The sequence below is a fragment of the Xyrauchen texanus genome, chromosome 42 (assembly GCF_025860055.1).
Source record: "Xyrauchen texanus isolate HMW12.3.18 chromosome 42, RBS_HiC_50CHRs, whole genome shotgun sequence".
In the NCBI taxonomy this organism is placed as follows: Eukaryota; Metazoa; Chordata; class Actinopteri; order Cypriniformes; family Catostomidae; genus Xyrauchen; species Xyrauchen texanus.
The window spans coordinates 20,974,912-21,000,370 of NC_068317.1; the positions used below are offsets into that span (position 1 = coordinate 20,974,912).

Consider the following 25,459-nt stretch of genomic DNA (forward strand, 5'->3'; position numbering starts at 1 on the left):
AGCGGTCTTCTTCGGATCCGTTTTCGTGCTTGTTGGAAAACGGATAATCTCGGCTCGTCCATTGAGAGGGAGATTATATGGCCAAAATTCAGGTACATACGTTAATTCCTTGGGCAGCAAGGCTATACCTGGGAGCAGCAGGGTTGCAAATAGATGCAGTGAATATTATACTCTCAATGATATCATGGTTGAGGGATGCGTTCTATTGTGCATTTCATCCAATAGGAGCGTTCGATCCTTCAGAATTTCACATCTAGGTGTAAAGTGAGCAAGGCTTGATCTGTAGTCTGTTTGGACTCCCTTTGATTTTGGCAGCTGATTCTGTGTTATCAGGCTTTGAGTGTTCCTACAGGCCTCAGTCAGGCTTTATGAATGTGTGCAGGCCTGCCTTTGTCTCCTATCTGAGCACATTAGACCCAACAGTTGGAAAAGTAATAACTCACCTCAACAAGCCACACAAATTGCAGGATCATTAATGTCTGTAGCACAACCAGTGCAGGATTTTGAAATGTATGTGAAATAGTAAGTGATGTTTGGCTTCACAAACAGCACAACCACAATATAAGTTCTTCCCTAGAACTATTATGAAAGCAGTGTTCTTCTGTCATTTGATTTATATTTGGTTACTTGTTTTCAAGCAGTTTGACCTGATTTCTGCCTGTGTCTTAGAGTCACTGTGCTCAGAGCTCTGTGTTTTGTCCCAGGCACTGTGAAGGTCACAGAGATCAAGAATTAGTCTTTCCACCGTGGCTAAAAATCCCTTTCCAGCCTCAATGCTCTAACCAGATCCATGGCACTCCCCCTCCAGCCCTCCTACAGCCTGGTCTGATAGACCCTGTATCCCTGGATAGTGGGCAGCAGCTCTATCTCTAAAGCACACGGCTGCCCGAGGGTTCACAGGCATGGAAAACCTCTTTCTCCGGCACAGAAGAATTTAGACAAACCCATATGCAATCAGGCGCATACACACCATTATTACAGATAGCTCTGTGATCAGCCTTGACCATGACACAACAGTGGGTTATCTGACTAGTCAACTAATTGGTCTTAAGGAGGTCATGTGCAATTTACCTGACCCCAATTGAATGTATTTCATAGAGCGCAATTACATAAACAAAACAGAATGGTACCGAGGTGTTTTTAAAAAAGCAGGGATATTTTTAGCTTGACGTGCCATCTTAAAAATATGACACTGTTAATTCTCAGTGAAGGTTTTATCATATAAACACACACAGACACACGCACGCGCACGCACGCATGCACGCACGCACACACACACACACACACACACACACACACACACACACTCCAATTTTCATTAAAACACATTAACTTAGAATAATATTCTTCCTACATTGGCAAATAGAAACATTAGCATGCTAATTATTTAAAACCCATAATAAGATTATTACTGCAAGCACTTTACCCTCCTCTAAACTGCCTTGATATGATTCAAAATCTAATCACTGTTTTTCAACAATGCATCATTTTGCAAAATTATGCTCATAACTGATTATTAGTCTTAAGTAATGAGCAGCTCTGGCTGTTATTACTCACTTGAGTCAACAAGAGAATTGCAAAGGTTCATTTGATATGTTCCCATAAATCTCACAAAAAGTGATTCTCAGAAACACACAAAGCAGTTTCCGAGAAAATCAGTATTGATGCATTTGATTCAATGTACATTTTTGATTTGATTATCTTCAGGTGAACCTCTACATTTACTGAATGGATGATGACCTTAACTGTAGAAAATGAAAACAGTATGTTTCTGTAGACAAACAAAATAAATTATGTTGTGGATCTGGAGAGATGTGGTATACAGCAGATCTTGGTGATTTAGCTGGCTTTGTGCTGGAGAATGGGCTTTTTTGTCAGAGCTCCACTGGATTCAGGAGAGAAAAAAATCAACTACTGCAATACTTATATATCCCCTTGTCTGTGGCACTAATAGGCCTACTTTGTGTGAGTTACAAAATAATTAAGTCCTAATATACCAGCTACATTTCACTATAGTAGAAAAGTGTATCATAATTAACTGTCCACTTGCAAAATCAACCATATGTTTCAATAAATCACACTTTTCATGCAGTAAAAATGATTTCAATACGAGTCTTGAATAAAAGTAATGAATTTTTATAAGACCAGCAATAAATAAAACAGTTTTGTGGCTTTTAGTCCATGTCTATTAGCTTAGATGTCATCTACATGCTAGTGTTCTTCTAAAAGTTGACAAAACTATAACTTATTGTAGAAAAATGCATTTAAATATAAAGTGCTCCTCTTTTGTGAAATTTGACCAAAAATATAGATGACATATCTTGCACTACACTGATTCATCTCCAATCAAATGCCCTCTAGAATGAGATTGTCCCTTGCCATAATACTACCTGCATCTGCATATAGCAAGCAGCAAATCCTAGTTCACGGCTGTGATGTAAACTAATGGCTATTGGCTAAAAAAAGGCACAAGCTCCTATTATATGCCCCGGCCTAACTAGCAGTTTCATAAGACAATATGTCAAGAGAGGAAAGGAAACTGCTCATCAAGCGATTTCATGTGGTCTTTAAAAACAATGGCATATTAGTTACACAAGGAAAAGACGAAATCTGTATGTCTATAAAACACTTCAGTTGTTTAAAACTAAGGCTTGAGGGACAACTACCCCCATTATCAGGGTGAACTTAATTTAAATTTCTGTCATTATGTTGACAATGTATAAAACCATCATATAATGTTTTATTTCTAGATTATTATGACTAAAATACTAAATATACTAAATGACTAAATTAGCAATAATTTTCATTAAACACCTTCAGTTTCATTAAAAGTTATTGCTGTGAACACCAGCATGGAAAGTCCAGCATGGAAAGCCCTTTTCAGCAGGTTAGATAAGACAGTGACTACTTGACCAGGAATTCAATGCAAATATCAATGCAAAACTTGCAGAGGAAGAAAAATCTTAATTCCTCACTCCCCTTCTTCTACAGCTTTGCCAAACGTCCTCAAAAGCTGACTGTGGGAAAAAGTACTTTTCTGCTTCAGCGAGATGCTACGTCCACCGGAAAACACATTACAGCCATAGTCAGCCGGCCATGAATCCACTAACCCCAATAGTAGTGTGGATCATTAACCCTGAGTCCCAGAATGCATTGATGAATCCCTATCAATTTAACTTGAATCTATCAGTTCTATCAGGGATAAAGAGAGAACACTGCAGGGGCTTTTGCCTCATTAAGTTTTGTTATCGTTTTAAAATACAGAAGGAAGACCTAGAATTGTTAAAAGACCCTAAACAACAGGGAAACTTCAGGACCATGGACAGTGCCTCAAATGCATTCAGCACTACAGAAATACAAGTTGTATTTAATTAAGAGATAACGTTTTTCTTTAGACAAACAGCACAAATCTGATTATTTGGTGCAACTATTTCATTTTTTTGATAACACTTAATTAAAAAAATACTTTAAATGAGTTTATCCATTAGATATCTTGAACAACGAAAAATAATTTTACAGCATTTATTATTCTTGGTTAATGTTATTTATTTTAGTTATTTATATTCATTGTTTGTTACTGTTTTTTTCATATAAGTATATGTAGAAATTAACATTAACCAATATTAATAAATGCTGTAAATGTATTGTTCATTGTTAGTTCATGTTAACTTTTGTGTTAACTACATACTGTATGCATGAATGCGTAAAATGCCTTGTCACTCATTCTCTCACGTGTCTCTTTAGTTCAGCACTATGATGACATATCATAATAGACATGAGCAGAGGCTAAATTTCAAGTTATCCATTTACTCTTTTCACAATGAGAGCTACTCTTAATTGTTGTATGAGGAAATCTCTGGGCATTGTGAAACAGCATCAATATAGCAACTGTTGTATACACAACTGTTGTATGACTATAATGTCTGAACAACCAGATCAGATTTCATCACCTGCAAAATGACAGTGTGTGGACCGTGAGATCGAATTCGTGTGCAGTGTGAACAAGACCAAAGAGAAGGGCATGTAAGTAAGGGGAAATATATACAGTACTCACCTGATCTGTTGTTGGGGGAGGTCCGGACCGGGGATACTGACGGAGTACGTGAGGATGAATATGGTCTCTGTCTGTCTCTCTCTATTGTGGAGGCAGATCCAACGAAGTGATACTGTGAGTAGCCATCCTTGAGGGGTAAAGAGAGAAAGAGACAGAGAAAGACAGGTTATGAATTGAAATGGTAAAAAATATATTCTTTGAAAGAGAAATATGTTTACACTGTTGGGACCAGCTGCCTCAGGTTGAATGTAAACAGAAACACAGAAACAGGTTTTTTTTTTACCAAGAAAACTCCACTAAATAAGGACAAAAAGTATAAAACCAAACGTAAGTACTATAACTACTTCTTGGTTGTATTTTATGCAGAGTATTTGATCAGGTCAGAAGCTTGAGGACTTGATATTGAGGAGAAAATAGTGTAGGGTAGACTATATATACAGTGTGTGTGTGTGTGTGTATATATATATATCATATATATATATATATATATATATATATATATATATAAATATATATATTTTTTTATATTTATTTATTTGTATTATTGTTTCTCCCCTTTTCTCCCAAATTTGGTATGCCCAATTCCCAATACGCATCTTTTCACGTGGCTTGTTGAGAGCATTACCGCGGAGACCTAGCGCATGTGGAGGCTTCACACTATTCTCTGCGGCATCCATGCACAACTCACAACACACCCCACCGAAAGTGAGAACCACATTATGTTGACCACAAGGAGGTTAACCCAATGTAACTATACCCACCGTAGCAACCGGGCCAATTGGTTGCTAAGGAAGCCTGACTGGAGTCACTCAGCACACCCTGAATTCTAATTTGTGACTCCAGGTGTGGTAGTCAGCATCTTTAATTGCTGAGCTACCCAGGCACCCTCCTATATATACAGTAAAAAAACAGAGTGTCTATTTACATTGAGCACAATTAGCCTTTACTCTAACTCCACCCACCATTGCTGAGACCAAGCTCAAGACAGCCTTAACAAATTTCTGAGGGGTCAACTGCTTGTCAAATAAAGGCAGGCCCTTCGCAATGGGGCAGAGATGTTGAACTGGTTAATGGAGACATTTAGTGAGTTAAGACAACGGAGTGAACATTTGCACTCCAATAGTCTGATAGAGACACACAAGTTTACGACAAATTGCCACGTTTCACTGTTGTAGCTCAGAGTGTTACAACTGTGTGAAAATGATTTGTCATGCTGACGATCCGAGTTTGAATTCCGCCTTTTGTCATACTTTTTCCCCATGACTCCTCTCTTAATATTTCATATAATACTGCATAAGATAATAAATAAAATAGATTCCTTGCAGTGATTTGGTCACAGTGAAGGTCAGGGAGTTGAAAGGAGGGATTAATCTGGATAAAATAGCACCTATCGCTATTTGCACTTAGCCTCAGCCATAAAATAAAAATAAAAATAAAAACGCAAATCAAGCAGAAAGGTGCCTTCAGAAAAATGTATTCCAAAGTTGTTTGAAGTATTTGGTCTGTAATAATGCATACATTCATGCAATTTCTCCATGTGATTACTACTAGGACAAGTGTCACATAAGTTTGATATCCAAATGTTATTATCTAAAACTGATATAAAGCCTCTGTGTCTGGATTGTCTTAGGAGCGTGCGCAACACAAAGTGCTTTCTTTGAGATCTATGTATGCTACGGTAGCCCACTGTTATTCTGTCAGTTTAGTTTAAGGCCTCCTATTTTGGAGTCATTACAGAAATCAATGAACAAATGGAGGAAAAGAAATCAATAATGGAATGATCTGGAGGCAGTGGCTGTGGAGGCAGCCTGTTTGATGTGTGAATGAGATGGCCTAAAAAGCTGATGGAGGAGATAAACTAAAGCCATTGGCCACTGGTCCTGTAACATGTCACCCTAAACATGAATCAATAGGTCTGCTGAAAGTACTAAGAACAGTGAGCTGTGGCGAGGGTGAGAGAAATAGAATTAGTAAAGTTTTACATTAAAAGTAAAACTAAGAATATCTCTTTAATCACCCATCTAACACACCTGTCAATCACAAAGACTTTGTGTCCCATTCACTGCCATTCCTTTGCATGTAAACATGGGAGAGTTGGTTTGCAAGCATATGCAAATAATTTTTGTCTTCGCTGCATAACGTATTTTAAAGATTGAAAAACTCTAACTAGAGAATTTGCATAGCGAAAGGACGTTAGAAAAATAGAGGATCTAAATGTAACAGATAAACCTCTTGGCTGAAAATAAAATCTGAAAGATTTTTTTTATTAATTAGTAAATAATACGATTTATCTGGAGTGTGACATTGTATACTTTTGCCTATATTTGTTCTGGGGTCTGAAATAATGTTGCTTTCTTAAAATATAGTGTGACTGCACCTTTAGGGTTGTCATATATCTTATTATCTTATATGATGCTATAAAATGGTTTCTATTTGTAGTAGAAGATTAATCACACATTATTGTAAGCGTGTATCAAATTATGTATAAGAGGTCACTCTCACTGAATAAAAAGTCAAACCATTCATAAGGTTGATTCATGTGGACAAGTTTGCCAAGCATCAGCATAAAATCAACAAAGTGAAGATAAGCAACAAGAAAACAAGTCTTACAAGGTCTCAGGATGCGTCGATGGAAGAGTTGAAGGTTTCTATTGACACATTCTATGCTTACAGGCTACAGAACAAAGAGAATATCCACATGTTCTTATATTCAACTATGGCAAAGACAAAGAACACTACCCTTGACATCCCATTTGCCACTCTGTGACATATCTTTTGTTGGAGGGGTGAAGAAAAGATCAAAGGGTTGGTTCCCTCAAACTCTGCGAAGTTCAAAGCTGCCCCACTTTTCTGACACGGTAGAACTCTGCCAGAAACCACTGCTGGTCTCCAACGGTTGTGCCTGTTGCAAATAATGACATTGGACAGGTATTTGAAAGCTCCAAGGGGTGTGAAGAGAGGCAAAGAATGATAAAAATGACACTTGTCGCCTGTCGGCTAAAGGCCTCTTCAGTAGGGTACTTTGTCATATCCTTTTACTTGTGCCATTTAACTTTCAGGTTTCCAAGAGAGAGAGGAATGAAGATTTTTACCTTTGTGCTTTATAATAATGGGCATTAGGGCTGGCTGTGTGACAAAAGAAGCTTTGGGTAAGTGTGCAAATCCAAACCAAAGTTGGGTAGAGGTGCAGGACAAAATGTTACAAACGCAGAAAAAGCTTGAATACTGATTTTATTTGATTTTTTTTTATTATTTATTATTATTATTTTTAAATATAAAAAATGAAATATACAATTATATAATAATAATAAGAATAATATACATAAAAATATAAATAAAATTATATATAGACAATAAATATTTTTTTATATAAATAATATAAGTATATATTATCTATAAATAACTAATATGTATAATAAAATATAATAATAATAATAATAGTTAATATTATTACTTGCATTATAGTTAAATGTTATATTTTTAATAATTAAAAATATTATTTTCAATATCATAAAATATAATGTAAATAATATATTAAAATATAATACAACCCCAATTCTGAAAAGGTTGGGACAGTATGAAAAATGTTAATAAAACCAAAAAGGAGTGATTTGTAAATTATATTCACACTTTGCTATATTGAAAGCATAAATAACAAGTTGAAATAACAAGGAGATGTTAAACAGGTGAGGCAATCGTGTCATTGTATATATAGTCTTTCAAGAGCAATAATCATTCAATACTTTTTTTTTTGCCAATAGATGTTTCAGCAAATAATCCAGCACATTGAAAACAATGCTCCCCAAAGACAAACTGGAAGGATTTGGGCATTTCCAAAGATTCAAGGAATCTGGCCAAATCTCGGTACGTAAAGGGCAAGATGAAAACCACTTCTCAATGCACGAGATCTCCGATCCCTCAGACTTCACTCTCTTATGTCATTGATCTGTAATATGAACATGGGCTCGGGATTACTTTAGTAACGTTTGTTAGTCAACACCACTCGAAGCTGCATCCACAGATGAAAGTTAAGACTTTGCTATGCAAAGCAGAAGCCCTACATCAACACTGTCCAGAAGTGCTCCCGACTTCTCTGGGCTCAGTCTCATCTTAGATGGGAAATAGAAGAGTTGTTTTGGTCTGAAGAGTCCACAGCTTTTGAAAAACACAGCCGTCGTGTTATCTGGGCCAAAGAGAAAAAGGACCATCCAAGCTGTTATTATTGTCAGGTCCAAAAGCCAGTGTCTGTATGGGCCAGGGGTGCATCAGTGCACATGGCATGGGTAAAGCATTATGAAGCGCATTAGATGGCAACAAAAACTCTGTGCAGCTAAAGACCTACATAATGGATGAATGGGGGAAATTCCACTTTCTAAACTTAAACTTGTGTCTTCAGTGCTCAAATGCTTAATAAGTGTTATTAGAAGAAATGGTGATGTTTCACAATGGTAAACATGCGACTGCCCCGACTTTTTTGGAGCATGTTGCAATCATCTGATTTGAAATTACTGTACATTTAAAAAAAAATAAAAAATAAAATTCATAAGGTAAAACATCATATATTGTGTAGTTGTAGAACTTTCAATATAGCAAAGGGTGAATATCATTGAAAAATCACTCCTTTTTGTTTTACAAAAAGGAGTTTTATGAATAACATATATAATATAATATATTACAATATTTTAATATGAATATAAATAATAAAATAAACAATGATGTATAGATATTAATAAATGATAAAAAATCTAAAATATAAAAATACTGAAATTATTACTGTAATTATAATAACTACATATAAACTTATTTAATAATTAAAATATTATTTTAATATCATGTGATTTCCTGTTGGCATGTTGTCACTTCCATGTGTACAGTATGTGTGTGTGTGTTGGGGGGGTGCCCGATTATAGACCTAATCGGACATCTATTTTCATTTTCTATTTCTGAGAAAAGAAACCTGTTAAAATGGATACTTCCTTTAACGCCATGCATTCTACAGATGGCTCCACCTTTGGAAAACAATACTTTCAGGGAAGAGTGAGTTTCAATGTGATTAAAGACTCTAATTGCAAGTGTTCATTATGTCCCATAACTCCTTCCTTTCTTTATCAGGACTGACAGAATAATGTGCCGTATATTGATGGTTATATGCTAAAGTAACTGTTCTTCAGGTCTATGATGAGTGAACAGTAAATTAACTAGAAATAAAATGGTGCATATTTTCCATTAATAATGTATAAGCTCTTGGCCTGGAAGATCTCCATTTTTTGTGTTAATTCTAACTGAATGCATGAAGCACCTCTACGGGACTAATTGTGACTTTGAGAAGAGACTGCAAAGACCAAGCAGACCATGCGAAGATGAGTCATTTATGGTAACCTGCTTGCCTGTGATTCCTCATTAATGCTGCTTAGCAGAAGCAAACAACAAAAACAAAAAAAAACCCTCTGGTGTGGAAATTTGCGCTGAAGCAAGCCAATGGCAAGCACTCATTATAATACTCCCAGAGGCGAATGGAGCCAGGAGCATTGCTCTTGCTACGTTGGCTCCCTTGGGTTGCTGAGGCAATTGACTACCCGATACTTCCTCGTAGAGAGTGTTGGCGAGGCATGACTGTTGAATTGCATCTCAGGAGGCTGCCAGGCTGAATGTAACACCTCTCAGCACAACATGAGTGAGGCTCCAGGCTTAAGATCAATGGCAGAAGCAACTTCTCTCTTATTTCAGGCTACAACTTCTCACTTTTCTTAGTCAGAATCTACGTCATACTGACTAAATCAAGCCAAACCCTTCTGGGTTTGAACACAACATATAAGCAAAAGATAAAGTTGGAAGATCAAAGTATTTTCAAGTCTCCAGTTTGCATTCTCTAACTTTATATGAATAAAATTTAATTGGGGGATTGAGGATTTTCAGAAGTAAATTTTCAGTACATATTACTTTACATTTGAACCTTCATGGTGCATAAATACAATGTATATATTGAAACACGAGCATATTCATCATTCATAAACAATGCTTCTGTAGTTTAGAGCATTCAATCTAATGTGAACATTTACATAAGGATGATTCGGTGCAGAAGAATGAACAATTGCTATGCAAAATTACCTGAATCTAGGAAAACCCAACCTTTTAACTCTGCACATAATCTGCTAAAGTGCCTAGAACTCTCGTACTAGGTTAAACCTGATAATATACCCTGACAACCATGTTTCTCATTATGTGTAATGCAATATAAAAACGAATTAGTAGGAAGTTTTATCATGCATTATAACTGTAATTTAATAAGAATGTACAAGCGTTTGGTTTTTTATTGATTGCCTCTTAAATTCCAGAATGATGGTGTTAAGTATTTTCGGGTTATTTGCAGTTGTAGTTTTCTTATGAAATTAATGATTAAAATGTTAATTTTTTGAGTGGTAAACTGACAAACATTGGAATAAAGGCCATAAATGGATTATCATGAGGGGAGGACACTTTTGACCATGTGCCTCTGAAAAGCCACCTCTGATTGGCTTGGAGCCTCTTCGGGGTGCGAACAAACTGAATGTGTTAAAAGACCAGCCTGGACAACCCCCTCGAGTTCTTCTCTTACTCTGTGCATCCACTTCAGCTCCTCATCCTCAACGCTCTGGCCCTTGTGGCTTGCAGCCTCGCTCCGGCACACCTCAAGTACCATGGAATGTAGAAGTCCAGGAAGGCTTGGGGTAAAGCTCTGAGGAAGCCAATCTCTTCTCTGCGCTACGACACACACAAACATGATGGGAGTCACGAGTCTCCCTCGTGGAAGGCCACTTCAAAGCCCCGCCTCATCATCCCAGCGATCTTAACAGAGGTCCAAAACATCGACGGAACACCAGAACTTTCCACAAAGAGCCAAAGAACCAAACAACGCAAGGAAACAAAGGACATCTCCAGACGTTGCTGAAATAGCAATATAATTAAAGCTACCCGATTGCAAATCAAGTTAGACTGAATTATGTATCAATAGTTCTCAAGGCATTGACTGCAGACTCCATAAAGTTAGATCATTTTTATTCACCTTCTGTTACAATTCACTCACAACCTGTTTCCATGTTTGTATGTGTTAGATTAGTTTTATGTTCAGATTAGAAAAAAGTTTTCTTTGTATTCAAAGAAAATTTGACTGTGGTATATTTTGAAAAATAATCTCATCACTTGATTTTTTCAAATATCTGGCCCTAAAGCTATACCTAAAATATGTGTGATATTATTTTCTATAAGCATAATTAATCATAATTCCCTTATTAATGCGAATTCCTTTCAATAGAAATTGTGAGTGGATACAACGAGACATATCCCGATTTTAATGGTGGAGATTTTTATTCAGACAAATAATCTAATTATTTGTCCTTAATATTTCTTATAATGGTTTCAAACGTGACTAATTCCATTATAGTTTTACCTACATAATGATAAAAATTCACGGGCACTTCAATCCGTTCATGCACATTTATACTACAAAAATATCCTACAATAATGGTGTTGACATGCAGACAGTTTAATTTAATTCCTAACACACATACTGTTCCTACGATGAATATGAACAATGTATACAGAAATGCATATCTTATTAATGAGACCCAAATAATTTATGATATATGTAAATAATCCAGAGCTTTTATATGCTTAAACTAGCCACAAGAGTTAACAATATAGATAAAACTCTAGAATGTATAATCCTCCATAATGGTTAGCAGCATTAAAACTAAAATTGATCACAGATGCTTCCTGGGCACAAAGCCATTGCTCATCGCTCAGGGAGGTGTCTGACAGCAGAAACTGCTCCTTGTCTTTTACTACTTTTTTTATTTTCCCTCTTCTCTCCCTTCTGTCATACCACCCCAAAAAAGAAGAATCGTGCATCAGGTGGCCAGACTCATCCAATTGACACCTTTCACATCAACAGTGGGAGAGAAACACGTCCACACGGAGCGACTGTCATTATGCACTCATGAGATGAGGGACAGGGGCTCTGAAAATGTTAATAATAGCAATCTCTTTCTTGCTGCCCTTTGCTTAGTACCATCCCTTGTGACATTTCCAGGGCTCAGTTGGGCCAGTTGACGAAGCAGGTTAGTTTGAGGGATGTTAAAGAATCTTAACAAACCCAGATGGGAGCAGGTGGACTGTCTATACTATACTTTAGAAATTAGGGAGTTAGGGAAGGGGAGAGAGAGAGAGACAGAAAGGAGATAGTAGCTTGTTTCCAAAATCTAGTCTCGCTGTCTGATAGGCAACTGCATTTTAAGGGTGCCGTTTACACCACTTACACATCTGTGCGATTTAAAAAAAAAATGTGTATATTTTTTCCATGTAAATATACACTAGATGGATATCTTTGACCGCTGTGCATACAGTATGTTACAGCTGATTTTTTCAACGTCTCCTGCAAGAACGCTGTGCTTTTCAGATGTCATGTCAGGTTAGAAAGTTAACCTTTTTATAAAGTTAACTTTTTACCTGCTCAAAACAGACCGCAACTGCTCGCTAATTAAATAGCCTTTTAGATGCTATACTCAACTCGCAATTGATTTCAACAGAGTTTGATGTTAGCATGTTGCTAAGCTATCGGCAAAATACTCTAATAAGCGTAAAAATGCACAGCAAACACAAATATTGGGTATAATAATTAGGGCTGTCTATAAAAATTTTACATAATCATGTTCCCGGACCATTATAAGAAATTTTCCTACCATTGTAGCAATTCAATCTTGAAGTACCACCTGTTTTCAGCCGGGGCGGTAAGTGAAACTCCTGCTGTTTAGGCAACACGTAGCTGTACACTCAACAAACCACACTCAGCTATTCAAACACAGCTGGTAGAGAGTGGATCTTGAGATTTATTTATGTTATAAGCCTATCATTATATAAATAAACAATATATTTCCTTCAAAAGCAAATCTTTGTATTGTCTTCTCAATGATTTACTTGTGTGGTACAGTAATAAAATGCATTTTAATTATCTGTATTATTATATATATATAAAATACATTATATTAGTAATAATTTAAATAACTAATTATTTAATAATTATATATTGAAATATTTTTAAAGGCCTTTAATTTTTTATCGATTGACAGCCCTAACAATTTCCATTTCTTATTACACTAAACTATTTTTTATTGATACTTATCTATACTATATGAAATGTATTGGTTATTTATATATATTTTATTTAAATTGGTCTTCCATTTGGATTTATTTTTTTCACTGAGTCTGTCACAATAAATTCTGTGATTGCTGGGATTCTCCATGAATGATACATGATACATATCTCAAGGGCCGTTCACAATGTTCGTGTGCTTAAAAAGCTAAACACTGTGCTATGAATAGAGCATAACACAGGTCTATCGAGAAAAAATATTGTTCTTTTTAATGTGACATGACTTCCGAATAAAGCAGTGCTCCAGACAAGATGCTGAAAAACCAGTGAGATGCAGCACAATGGTGAAGGCATCGTCTTGTGCATGTTTACATAGGAAAACAATTGAAAAACAGTGCAGATGGATTCAGGAGCATGTTCAGTGTGAACAGCTCCTCAGAATTTGGCCAAAAGAGTAGTATTACTTCTGTACTACAGAATGCTGCATAAATATGCTACCTACGTTTTGGATCAACCTTTGCATTGTAACCATGCCTAGATGCCTTAAAATGCTGTCTCTTTAGGCTGCTTACTACGTTTTGTAACAGAGCGCAAAAGGGAGTGATTTAGAGAGCTCTGTCCCATAACAAAATCAATGTGTGCACTGTATATAATAAGCAAAACTGTGGACTTAATGACTTCAGCCTTTCTGATGATGACGCATTTGAAACTCAGGCTGTCCTCCACGCCCTTGACCTTGCCACTTTATCTGTGTCAGCTAAAGCGTGTGTGCAGTTGTTCGATAACCAGCCTCAAGGCGGCATGCAAACACTACTCATCCATTCAGTTTCTTCCTGAACCTGCGAGTGCTATGGTCTTTTATTCAATATTATTTATAGATATTTAGACAGCTAGCATAATGAGGACTGGCATTCTATATAATTATTCTCTTTCTTTATAATCATTGTACATTACCTTCATTTTGTCTAATGCTCTTAATATTTAAAAAGACAGAGAGGGCAATTAGGCAACAATGAGGGCAACTAGTGCACATGAAATTAGAGTTTGTAATAACATTGGTTTTGATAGCAGCAAGCTCAGCGGGGTAAACTTCTAAACATCTATAATTACATATCATAAGAGACATTTTCCAACCCAGCATCAAGCAGGCATTGTGAATCCAGAGTGTGGCGAGCTCTCTCCAGCACAGTTCAGAGAAGGGACATGTCCATCTGGAGATTGTGAAGGCATTTATGTAGACACACTTCTGAACTCATCTCAGCAGTGAAGCCAGTCGGGCTCATGGCATTTTCTCATCTCTAAAGGTCAACGTAGCATCCATTGCCATCTCCACATGCTGTAATTCTGCAGTGCAGCTTTTTGGAGAGCAGTGTGGGCAAAACGTCACAATACAGGACTGGGACGTTTCTAACCACCCACTATCATATCTGTCAGGGTGGAGATTGCTCACTGAAATGGAACAGTGTGTTCTCAGAGCCTGGGGGATTCCACTGCTTGTTGGGGGATAGTGATCTGTCACCAGGCAGCACAGTTGTATTTGCATCTCAGCATAAAGAAGGGCTTGCATGACTACTCATTTGAACTTGTCAACAAGTTGTCCAGAAAAGTAGGTGACTTTCTGCACAAAACTGATGTCACACAGATACACGGGGTCACAGACTGCATACAGAGGAATATTTTTCCTACAGTCACCAAGTACAGTATAGAATAAGCAGAACTTGTTTTGTGTGAAAAGCATCTAGTCAAATAGTGGCAAATATAATCGATTAGTTAACACAACCTTTAACACAGACACATTTACCACATACATCCCTGCAATTCCCTTTGCCATCCTCTTCTCACTTGTTAATAGCTTGTTTGGGAACATTTGTTTTTTGATGTTAGTCCTTTTAACAATGTCAGTCTGACCTCATTAAGGTTTAAGAGGTCCAAGTCATTACTTTGGCTATTTGTTGCCATTTCAAGCTCTATTTAAACACAACCAGAGCAGTCTAGCTATATGTAAATAGGTTAATTCCCATTTTCTCATTTTAATTTCCATGTGCACACAGTATATTTAATAGTCCCAATGGTTAGCGAAAAAAGGGTTGGTAATTAAAAATAATTTTGTTTGGTAAGTCAACTTTTAATTGCTACTCTAGAGGAATATGGGAACATTTATACAAGGTCTCTTCACATCAGTCTATATGTAATGTTAAGTACGTACAATGTGTTCCTCTGAATGAAGTCAGCACTAGCCAAGGCCAGAGTTATGATAAAAGCTGAATAGAGATGCACAATAGTGAGAGCACATGGTGCAACAAACACTTATTAAATGGAAATATCTCTACAGACTGGCTGTTATTGCTCAATAGAGCATTCTTTGCTAGTCACAGTGGATTAACGTTCACAGTCGGTTGCAAGGTGTCATGCTGAATAAACAGTAGGCCACAGCAGTGATTGTTCAGGTACAAAAATGCTTCCCACCATTTTTCATTCCAAATATTTTGTCTAAAAGTTCAAACACAAACATTGTGGGAAGGAAAGCTGTGTGAGAACAGTAAGCATGCTAATTTGACTCCTCAGGTTGGGAAGGATGAAGCGGGACACAGCTGTCATGAGCAAAAGCAAGTCTCCTACCTTCTTATAAAGGCTCCGGAGATCTCTGTACTGCCACATGCTACTGAGAACCTGAGATGCTGCCTTTACCACTTTAGGTGAGTGTCTGTATGAGAGAGAGAGAGAGAGAGAGAGAGAGAGAGAGAGAGAGAGAGAGAGAGAGAGAGAGAGAGAGAGAGAGAGAGAGAGAGAGAGAGAGAAGAGCAAACAGATGTAGAGTCTCAGAAAGAGATTCAGTTCAATAAAGGGGCATTCATTACAACATTAATCATACATTTTGAAGTCATTTTACACATTCATTGCAACATACACAAATGTATCTGAAGTCTTTTGATTAACTTTTGAAAGGATGCTGTATTCAAAACGATAAAAGCATTTATCAGGAAAAAAATGCACAACATGAATAAGAAAACATGCAGTGAAAAATGGTTTAGACACACTTTTTCTTTAGTTAAACACACACATACTTCTGATGTTTGATGCTTGAAGGATGACAAACATTTCTTTGGCAATCTTGCTTGCTTCTATGTATAGTCTAGCCGAAGATCTTAAACGAACATTCCGGTTTTAATTCAAGTTATGCTCAATCGACAGAAAAAATGACCACAAAAATGTTTACATTTTAAAAGATTATTGAAACGATTCAAACACCATTACAGCTTAAGTAATAAAAAAAGTCCTTTTACAATATTATAAGCTTCACATTTCAACTTTCACCATTCACTTTCAATGAAACCAACTCACTGAGTTGAAAATATGAATTGTGGTAATCAACATTATGCCATAAATGCTGTCGAGGGAGTGTATCTGGTACTGAACCAGGAATATTCCTTTAATCAAACACAAATCTACAGTATATCTAGATTGGTACTGTCATCCATGCACTTTTTGGTAGCATTTTATTTAACAGTTGTTTTTCTACATTTACAAATTATTTAATTATTAAAACTACATTAAAATTATAGTTATTTACAGGAACCTACCCTAAACCCAACCCCCACCCTAAACTTTACCCATATAAAGCACATGTATATCTAATATTACTAAGTACTTTCTTGGTTAAGTACACCGTAAATATACTGAAAGTTCACGTACTGTAAAAAAAAAAGTTTAACCAACTTTTTTTCTTTTTTTTTTTAGTTTCAAGAATTTGTGAATGAAGGGAAAATAGGTCCCATTTCTGAGTTTTCACAATTTTCCATGTAGTCTCTTATGAGGTTATAAAAGCTGCATGTATAATAATTATAAAGAAAGAGCAAAATGCTATTTAGAAGAGTTTTATATGGAGTATAGCATGTTACCCTGCAGGACATGTCAACTTCCCAAAAGTATTTTATGTCTGTAACGTCTGTAAGATACTATATATCAGTATAACAGTGAGACACATCTAATGTAATTTTCCCAAGATATACTGAAAAACATAAAACTAAAACACAATATCCTAACTCAAAGATTTCACACAGGATCAAAATGTCGGGATCAAAATATGACACAGATGAAAATGAAAATCCTGTTACATTATTTCTAAGATGATTGCTTCTTTGGAAGCTTTCAATATCACAACTGTGTTTTCTTCGCTCTCTGTGCAAACATTTCACACGTACAGCAGCCTTTGTTATGATTAACAATGCACCACAAACAATAGAAGCAATCCTTTGGTTCTCAATAATGACACACATTGTTTGACTTTAGCTGATTTGATAGAACAGCTGTGTCTTTTGTCTTGTGCCGAGCAGAGTAAATCCATTTCAGCTCAAAGGACACAATGGAACACTTTCTATTGGCACAAGAAATGAAGTTAGAGGCAAATCTTTACTGTCCTAGAGTGAACATGGCTTTAATAAAGGGAATAAATGCGGCTCATCTTTTATTATAAATGACAAAATGGATTCATAGAGGCCAAGCTGTACATCTAATTTCTGATATCTCTCCCCTAAACATCGATTTTAATATGGTTAATTCTTCATCCAATGCCCTGTCCCTAAATGACACATTGAGCCCTTGGGGTCCTTCTGACTCCACATTTGGTGACGTAATGCTGCACAGACATGGATAGTAGTGTGCTGTAATGTTTGCAACTGTGCTCTTGAACATCGTTCTGAATCATAGCATAACAAATTGGACGCACTACAGCAGAGTTATTTAACTCCAATCCTGGAGCGCCAGGTGTCCTGCAATGGATTGCTCTAATCCTAATCAAAACACCCGAATAAAGGATTGACATAATATTCAGGATTGCTTGCCATAGTTATAAATCAACTGGTTGTATTCATTCTGTATACTGAGAAACAGGTACCCACGTAACTTGTCCCTTTGATGACCTCTCGGTAGGAAGCTGTAAGCAGCTGTCATCTCCATATTGGCTAGTACAGTGTGGGCAAATGGTATGAATAACCAATGAGGGGGATGTAAAGCAGTTGCATGTATTAGCGTGATGAGGGTCAGACTAATGTATTTGACAGTATGCATGTTGACTCAAGCAGAAGGGTGAGAGTCATCACTCACTTATTGTCAGGCTGACTAGACATGGACTTTAAAACTAAAGCAGCCTTCCGGGCTATCTGAATTATACTACTTCCCACTTCTGAAGTTGTAATTACAAGCATGTTATGTTCAAGTGCTTTTTTTGTTGGAAACCTGGAGGATGACTGGTTCATTCTTGAGTCTTCTCCCAACTCTGAAACTCGGGTATCAAAATTAAAACAGAGTTTCCCAGTCGTAATCACTTGAGGGGGTGTTCATGTGTACTTCAGTATAGCAAGCTCATATTTACAATCATTCCGATAGGAGATGAAGGCAGCACTAGGGCTGGGCGATATTTTGAATATTCACATTTTAATTGGGATGACTTTGGTGTAAAGCTATAAAATTAAGCAAATGTTGCGATGATTTTCTGGTGCTTTTTATTTGGCCACTACATTTCCTAAAAAGCCTGCATTAGACAAATTCAGCCATCAGGGGTGCACAATTAATCAAGCAAAATGCTGTGATTTATTTCATTATTTCATTATTTCAATACATGATTTGTTTGCACTTCAGAGTGAAAGGGTAATGGCCTGTTCTGTGTGCATGTGTGGGGATCATGATACTCTGTTTTTAGCAGGCTTCGAGCGTTTTGTGTGCATTGTGAAAGTGTTGCAGGTTCACAAATTGACACAATTCCAACCATTTGTAACTTCTAGAAGTTATTAATCAAATCTAAAAACTTGACACACTATCACAGAAAAGGAGATGACATTTCACCAGATTTGTAGTGATCAAATGCATTTTCAGTTTCCCTCCAAAATAAAGGCTCCATGCAAAGAACAAATAAACACAAGATAAATATTTTTTGTATTGTAGGCTATACAATATATATATAATCCTCATAATAATAATAATAATAATATTCAACTGAGATTTTGTATAGTATTTATATTCAAGTGAGTGAGGTACTGAAACAAAAAAAAAATGTTTCAGTAAACATTTGTAATAAATAAAAATAAAATAGATTAACTGTCACACATTATACATACATTTCTGCATATATACAGTTAAATTATTTATTTTTCACATATCCCAGCTAAGCTTGGGTCAGAGTGCAGGGTCAGCCATGATATGGCGCCCCTGGAGCAGATGTGCAAGTAAATGTCACTTTTAATTGATATGTTTTGTTTTATATTGGTACATATCAGTGAAAATGAATAAATATTATTATATGTGTTAATTGAGTGAAAAACTCTACTTGGCTAAAATGCCTGCTTGGTTGAAATAAAAATATTTATTTAAAGCCATTCCAGAACAGATACATAATAATCAAGATATCTCAATAGGCTGAAAAATATTCACATATAATTCTGGCATACAGTCCAGCCCTATCTCTGACAGTTGTGCCCTTTTCATAAAAGCTGAACACATTTCTGTGTAAATCATTCATGAATCTTATGAATGAATGATTCATGAATTATTACGTAGTGTTTTTGTAACATTACAATTTAAGTAAGAATGGTTTAACAAAGAATTTACAGAGTTAAGTCCCATTAAATATATTAATTGGCAGAATAATTTTAATGCCGGTTATTTAATATGAATACATTTAATTATGTATATAAATTGGTGTTTCATCATGTTGCTACTGTTATATAAAAGCAATAATCCACTTGAAGATATAACATTACAGCGATTTTACCACATGTATACACTGCATCCCTGAATGCCAAAAGACTACCTCCACACTGTGGTACAGTCACTGTATTGCACAGTCTCTAGTGGCTTACTGCTTTATTCTACCTAACTAGGCCAAAAGAAGATGGAGCAACTCATAATTGAGAGCACTCTGTATATAATAGTGAGAGTAAATCTATTCCAGGTTTCCTTTTCTTCATTCCAGTTCAACAAGCGCTGACTAAGCGAGTCCTTGTTGGCTACTTTCTGAATGCATATATGATGCAGCTGAACATCTATTGACAACGTGGCCTTGAGGCTCATGAAATGCATATTGAGGTCTGACTCATCGTGTTCTTCTCTTTTAAAAAGTGCTGAAAATAAAAGAGGAACCAAATAGCTGGAAAATATCAGTTGTCAAGAGCAAAACGTTCAAAAGTTTCTGATGAGTAAAATAACTGATATGACTCAAGGTTAAACACATATTGGCTCATTCAAAAACAAGCAAAGGCAAAGTGTGATAAATGAGCCTGGTAACGTCAGAGATGAGGCCTGACTGTTGGTGCAAATATTCTGACAATAATCGACAAATTTGAGTCTGGTTCATATTATTTCATGATCGTTGTCTTTCATCTTCCATCTTCCATTTCCTGTCTACTCTGCTAAAAAAATACAAACAACTAATAACCAGAATAAGGTGGTTTAGTGTTCTTAGCTGGTTTAAACTGATTTAGCTGGTCTCCATGTTTGGTCGAACTTGTTTAGCTCATCTCCCAGACTAGCCAAGCTGGTGTTCTGATGATTTAGCTGGTCAGTCTGCTGGTCTCCCAGCTTGGCTAGAGCCCCAAAAAGAAAAAAAGAAAAATAATACTAGACCAGCCTGACCAAATTGGGGGCTAGCTAAGACAAGCAAACCACCTTGGGCTGGTTTTAGCTGTTTTTCCCCCCTAAACAAGTGTCAAAAGGAACAAAGACACATACTTGTCTCCTTTACTCCTAGCAATACCGATGAGCTTTTCGATGCCACCAGCGTCTCGTAAGGCCTTGGTGTTCTCCATGTTCTTGGTGATGACCTCATGTAGGGCACAGCATATAGCCGTAACTGTGTCATCGCACATGGTTTTACTTGCTGTGCTGTTGGTGGTGCCCCCGCTAGCATTGCTTCCGCCTGGCAGGCGATGTACGAGGTCCCGCATTGCGTATTTACCTGAGGAGACAGTGCGAGCAAGCAAGAAAGAAAGAAAGAAAGAAAGAGAGAAAAAAGTGCAAATAAGGACTTGACGATTAGCACTGTAATATTTATGATAGTCATGGTCACACCTCTTAGTCAACACGACTATTGTGCTGCGATTTACTCTTAATTAAGCACAGCAATGCAAGAACTGTGACAATTTAAGAGTGCTAGACGTGTCATCACGGGATGTTCTGAGTTTAGTGTGGATATGACTCATGATATTTGAGTCAAGAAAAAAACTATGCGAAACTGAGAAAAAACCAACAGCAGGGAATATGTAATTAAAACTGTCTTTGCAACACTGAGACAGCACTGATCAAAAAGAACTTGACCAAAGGGAGAACAATATGAGTCTTGGGTTTGTGTGTGTGAAAGTGAAACATGAGGCAAATTTGTCCAGCAACACAACACACTGATATTAAGATCTAAAAAACACAGATTTTGACTGCTCTCTCCTTACAAATATCATTGTTGTCCATGTATTCATTTGAATAGGCAAATCCACAGACACATCCACACGGCAACACAAAAACACAATACTCACACATCAGTCACAACACAGGCAACTCAATGTATTTTTGTCATTCAATTCTCCTGTATTCCACACCAGGGGTGATTTTAGGATTTTACCCCTTATCAGACAATGAGAAGCAGTGTAAGAGGCCACAAGTTTACAGCTTGCTAGACTGACAACTATTTGTTTTTTAATTGCAATTGGAAACTTTACTGCAAATTGTATCTGCTTTTAGGTAATGTAAATTAGTAACAGGGGCACATTTTATTGCATTTTATGAAGAATAACTAAGAAATTAAGAATGCTCCAATGTGATTACCTGTGATTCATCTCTCTGGACCACTTGTCCGATTCGCACAACATTTGGTAAATATCAAGAGATGCTCCAGACAAAAGGTTATCAAAAGGAATTTCATTAATTTAATTGTTTAGAATATATGAGCCCATACATTATATATATGAGCCCATTTTTTTGCCTGTATTTGTGAGTGCAATATCCAAACTTAACAAAATTTGGGACATATGTACACAGGACATTTTGAGGGCATATTGTTGTGTTATATAGTTATAAAGCCTAATTGTGCAACTATGATCAAGCAACTTGAAACCAAAACAATTCACAGCATCCATAGGATCTATTAATTTCAAATTTGGTCATGTTCTCCTCCCATGTGCTTGCACCTCTATGATCGGCATTATTTGGTCACAGCCTTAATTTTTTCTTGTTAAATACTCTGCGTAACTTCCTCTGCGTCCCATTAGAAGATAAACTTCTAGCGAACTGCGTTTCATGTTGACTTTAAGCGGAGCTGAGAGTACGACACTCTAAAAGCATTCTGAAATGATCACAAATTAATAATATATGAGCACCCAAGAGTTCAGGGAAGTGTACATTTTTTTGAAAGATAAATGCTGAATTTCATATGGACCATAGTAGACCAAAGTTGTCAGGTCACACATAATTTTACTGTGATGTCTCAAACATACATGCACACATTACCAACACATCTCAGTCTATCTTAGTCTGGATCCTACAGAGGTAAAACTGGTGAAGTGTGGGATGTTTTCAGTCAAGTTTTATCATCATCATGAATTCCTAGATTTCATGATTATGAGTAATCACAAGCTTAGGACTCTTCTGTAAAAGCTGATTTTCAAGAACATCAAGTACTGCAATCTGGACAGGTTTAAATCTGAACAACACATGAGATCTCAAAATCAGCTTGAGCATCCAACATTGGACAAAAAAAAAAAAAAAAAAAAAAAAAAAAACGGACAAGTGAAAAGGACTGTAAATAACACTGTAATAAGGTAAAAGGGAAAGGAGGCGAGAACCGCCTTGACAATATACATTTTAATTTAATAACGAACATAATCAAAAAGACAAACACACACAGGTGTCGGACAGCTGCCCGCAACTCTCTCTCTGTCACACTGCCGTCTCCGGTTGGCCCTTATCCCTCTTGGAGGCTTGATTAGCCTGATTAAGGGGCCGGATGTGCGGAATCATATATATATAATCATATAATCATATAATCAGGCCATATCAGAAATGTATAACAAGTGATTACTATGATCAACTGATGATGATGATGTATTGTTGATGAAATATAACAATGTTTACTTTTAACTGTTTATATTGTAATACGTTGTAGATTATTGTAGGAGAGCACATTTTATTTTCCTTATCTGTTTTAATGAGCAGCTGGAAGCAGTGAAGCGCATATATTTCAATGTCCCCGGAGCATTTCAGCCTTTAAAGTTAAAAGTTCTGCACAACGAAAAAATATTTGTTTCCCCTAGTTATTGGTATTTTGGTTGCACCATAAACTACATCTGCGATTTAATTAAATTTGGACTCTATTTGTAGCCTCTGTCTGGCCCTCCACATCACAGGAAGGAAAGACTAAGAAAATTTTATATAGGCTACCAATTTAACAAAATATTGGTAGATTAATAGCCATTCTTTCAACACATTGTCATATCAGCAAAATCCAATATCAGTTGACCACTAATTTGTATTTATTTATATAATGGTACATAAACCAATTTTAATGTTTGCATTTGTTGAAAACATGTCTTGAGTGTTTTAAACTTGCATGTAGCCTACCCTATTTTACAGATAAGCAATGTTAAGGCCATGTTGAATGTCTGCCCCTGCCTGTTTAAGTAAGAGTCTATGATACAAGATTTATTTTTAGATTGTTTTTTTTTGGTATGGGGATAAGTTATTAGTTATATTTGTTCAAAACTCTACAGCAACCCAGTGATGGTGAGATCCAGCAACTGTATATGACTCAAGGCTTACCTTGACTTGCTGGAGTGCCTCATCTATGGGCTCTCGGGAATATGAGGGCTTGCTGGTAATCAGAGGTAAGTGCAGACTCTCCAGCTTATAAAAGCCTATTCTCCCAAAAAACAGGCAATCAGCTATACGGCCATGGGCCATCATCAGCTCCAGAAATATACACGCACCCCCAGACACTTACAAAGAGAGAGATTTGGAACACTGTTCTGTTATTGGTGCTTTTTTATACATAAATTCCATCAATTCTATATGCAATAGTTCTCAGCTGCTCTGTTCTGATAGGGCTGCGGACAACAGGCAAAAACAATGTTAAATGAAAAAAATAAAATGTCATTCACCATATAATCGTGCATAGTTATGATAAAGTAAATTGGCTTTTCAACTTTTAAAAGGGAAGAGAAAGGCATCCAATCAAACTTATGCCAAATTAAATTTCTCAGTTGGTAGAAGCTCAAATTAAACAAGTGCCAAAATGGACAGGTGTGTGACATGCCCTCATCCTCGAAAACCATGAACAAACTACACAAGATAAAGGTTAAAGTTAATTTGTAATGAGGATAAACATGGTTTGTGCCCACCACAATGTGATTTATACATTTAATTAGTGGCTAATGTTTGATTTTAAGCATATTTTTATTTCTTTACTAGGGGTCAAGCCCTGAAAGGGCGAAGAACCCTATTGTAATTGTTGGCGTTCTTTTTCTTTAATTTTTCCTGCCATGGGAGTCTATTGCAGCCCACTGAACCGTTTACAGGAAAGTTATAACATTTTGCACACAGCTAGAGGACAGTCAGAACTGATCCCAAAGCAAATTTGGAGTCTGTAACTCAAACCCTTTAGCGCCACCAACAGGTCAAAATTTCACTCATGTTTTCACTATTAACTTTTGAACTATAAGTCCTAGAGAATTTTTTTTTTACCTTGGTTTCAATATCCGCCTGACTAGATTTTCCACTTTTTTTGCTACTCCAACAATTTTTGTCTGATTTCCGCCAAAATGTTTTAACACTGTTGTGAGATAGAGCTACACAAAAGTTATTACTTTTTATGTTTGAAATCGTTCTTGAGAAATAGCTTCATGCTGTATCTCCACAACACTTTAACGGATTGGCACAAAACTTGGTATGTGTCATCACCATCATGCCTTGAGGTCACCTGCAGCATTTCGCCACACTGCCCCCAACTGGTCAGGAGATAAAAAAACGTCTATTTTGGCTTATAACTCTTGACAGCTTTGGCCAAAAATTATAAAACTGGTTTCTTTAGATTCAGTGAAAAATTCCGAGTCAAATGTTACCCAATTCCCCCATGTCGGCCATTTTGGGCATCGGACATTTAGAATTTTGTCACAAAATGCCGTATTTTATGAATGCATTGGTGTATCGTTACAAAACTTTTTAAGTGTCTTCATGACCATTCCCTGAAGGTGCCTGAGAAGTTTGGGTCTGGCGCCACCTTGTTATGGAATTATTTTTATTTG

At 36.5% G+C, this 25,459-nt stretch overlaps 1 protein-coding gene across 2 annotated transcripts in view; it reads right to left on the bottom strand.

Annotated features, from left to right (window-relative positions):
- LOC127634829 (catenin delta-2-like) overlaps positions 1 to 25,459 on the bottom strand; it is a 422,761-nt gene that overhangs the window by 7,308 nt on the left and 389,994 nt on the right. For both annotated transcript variants that reach the window (XM_052114524.1, XM_052114525.1), the window contains 3 exons: positions 20,904 to 21,129; positions 15,801 to 15,885; positions 4,055 to 4,181 (listed from right to left, as the gene is read on the bottom strand). In XM_052114524.1, the coding sequence (XP_051970484.1) occupies positions 4,055 to 4,181; positions 15,801 to 15,885; positions 20,904 to 21,129 (438 nt within the window). The remainder of the gene's footprint in view (positions 1 to 4,054; positions 4,182 to 15,800; positions 15,886 to 20,903; positions 21,130 to 25,459) is intronic.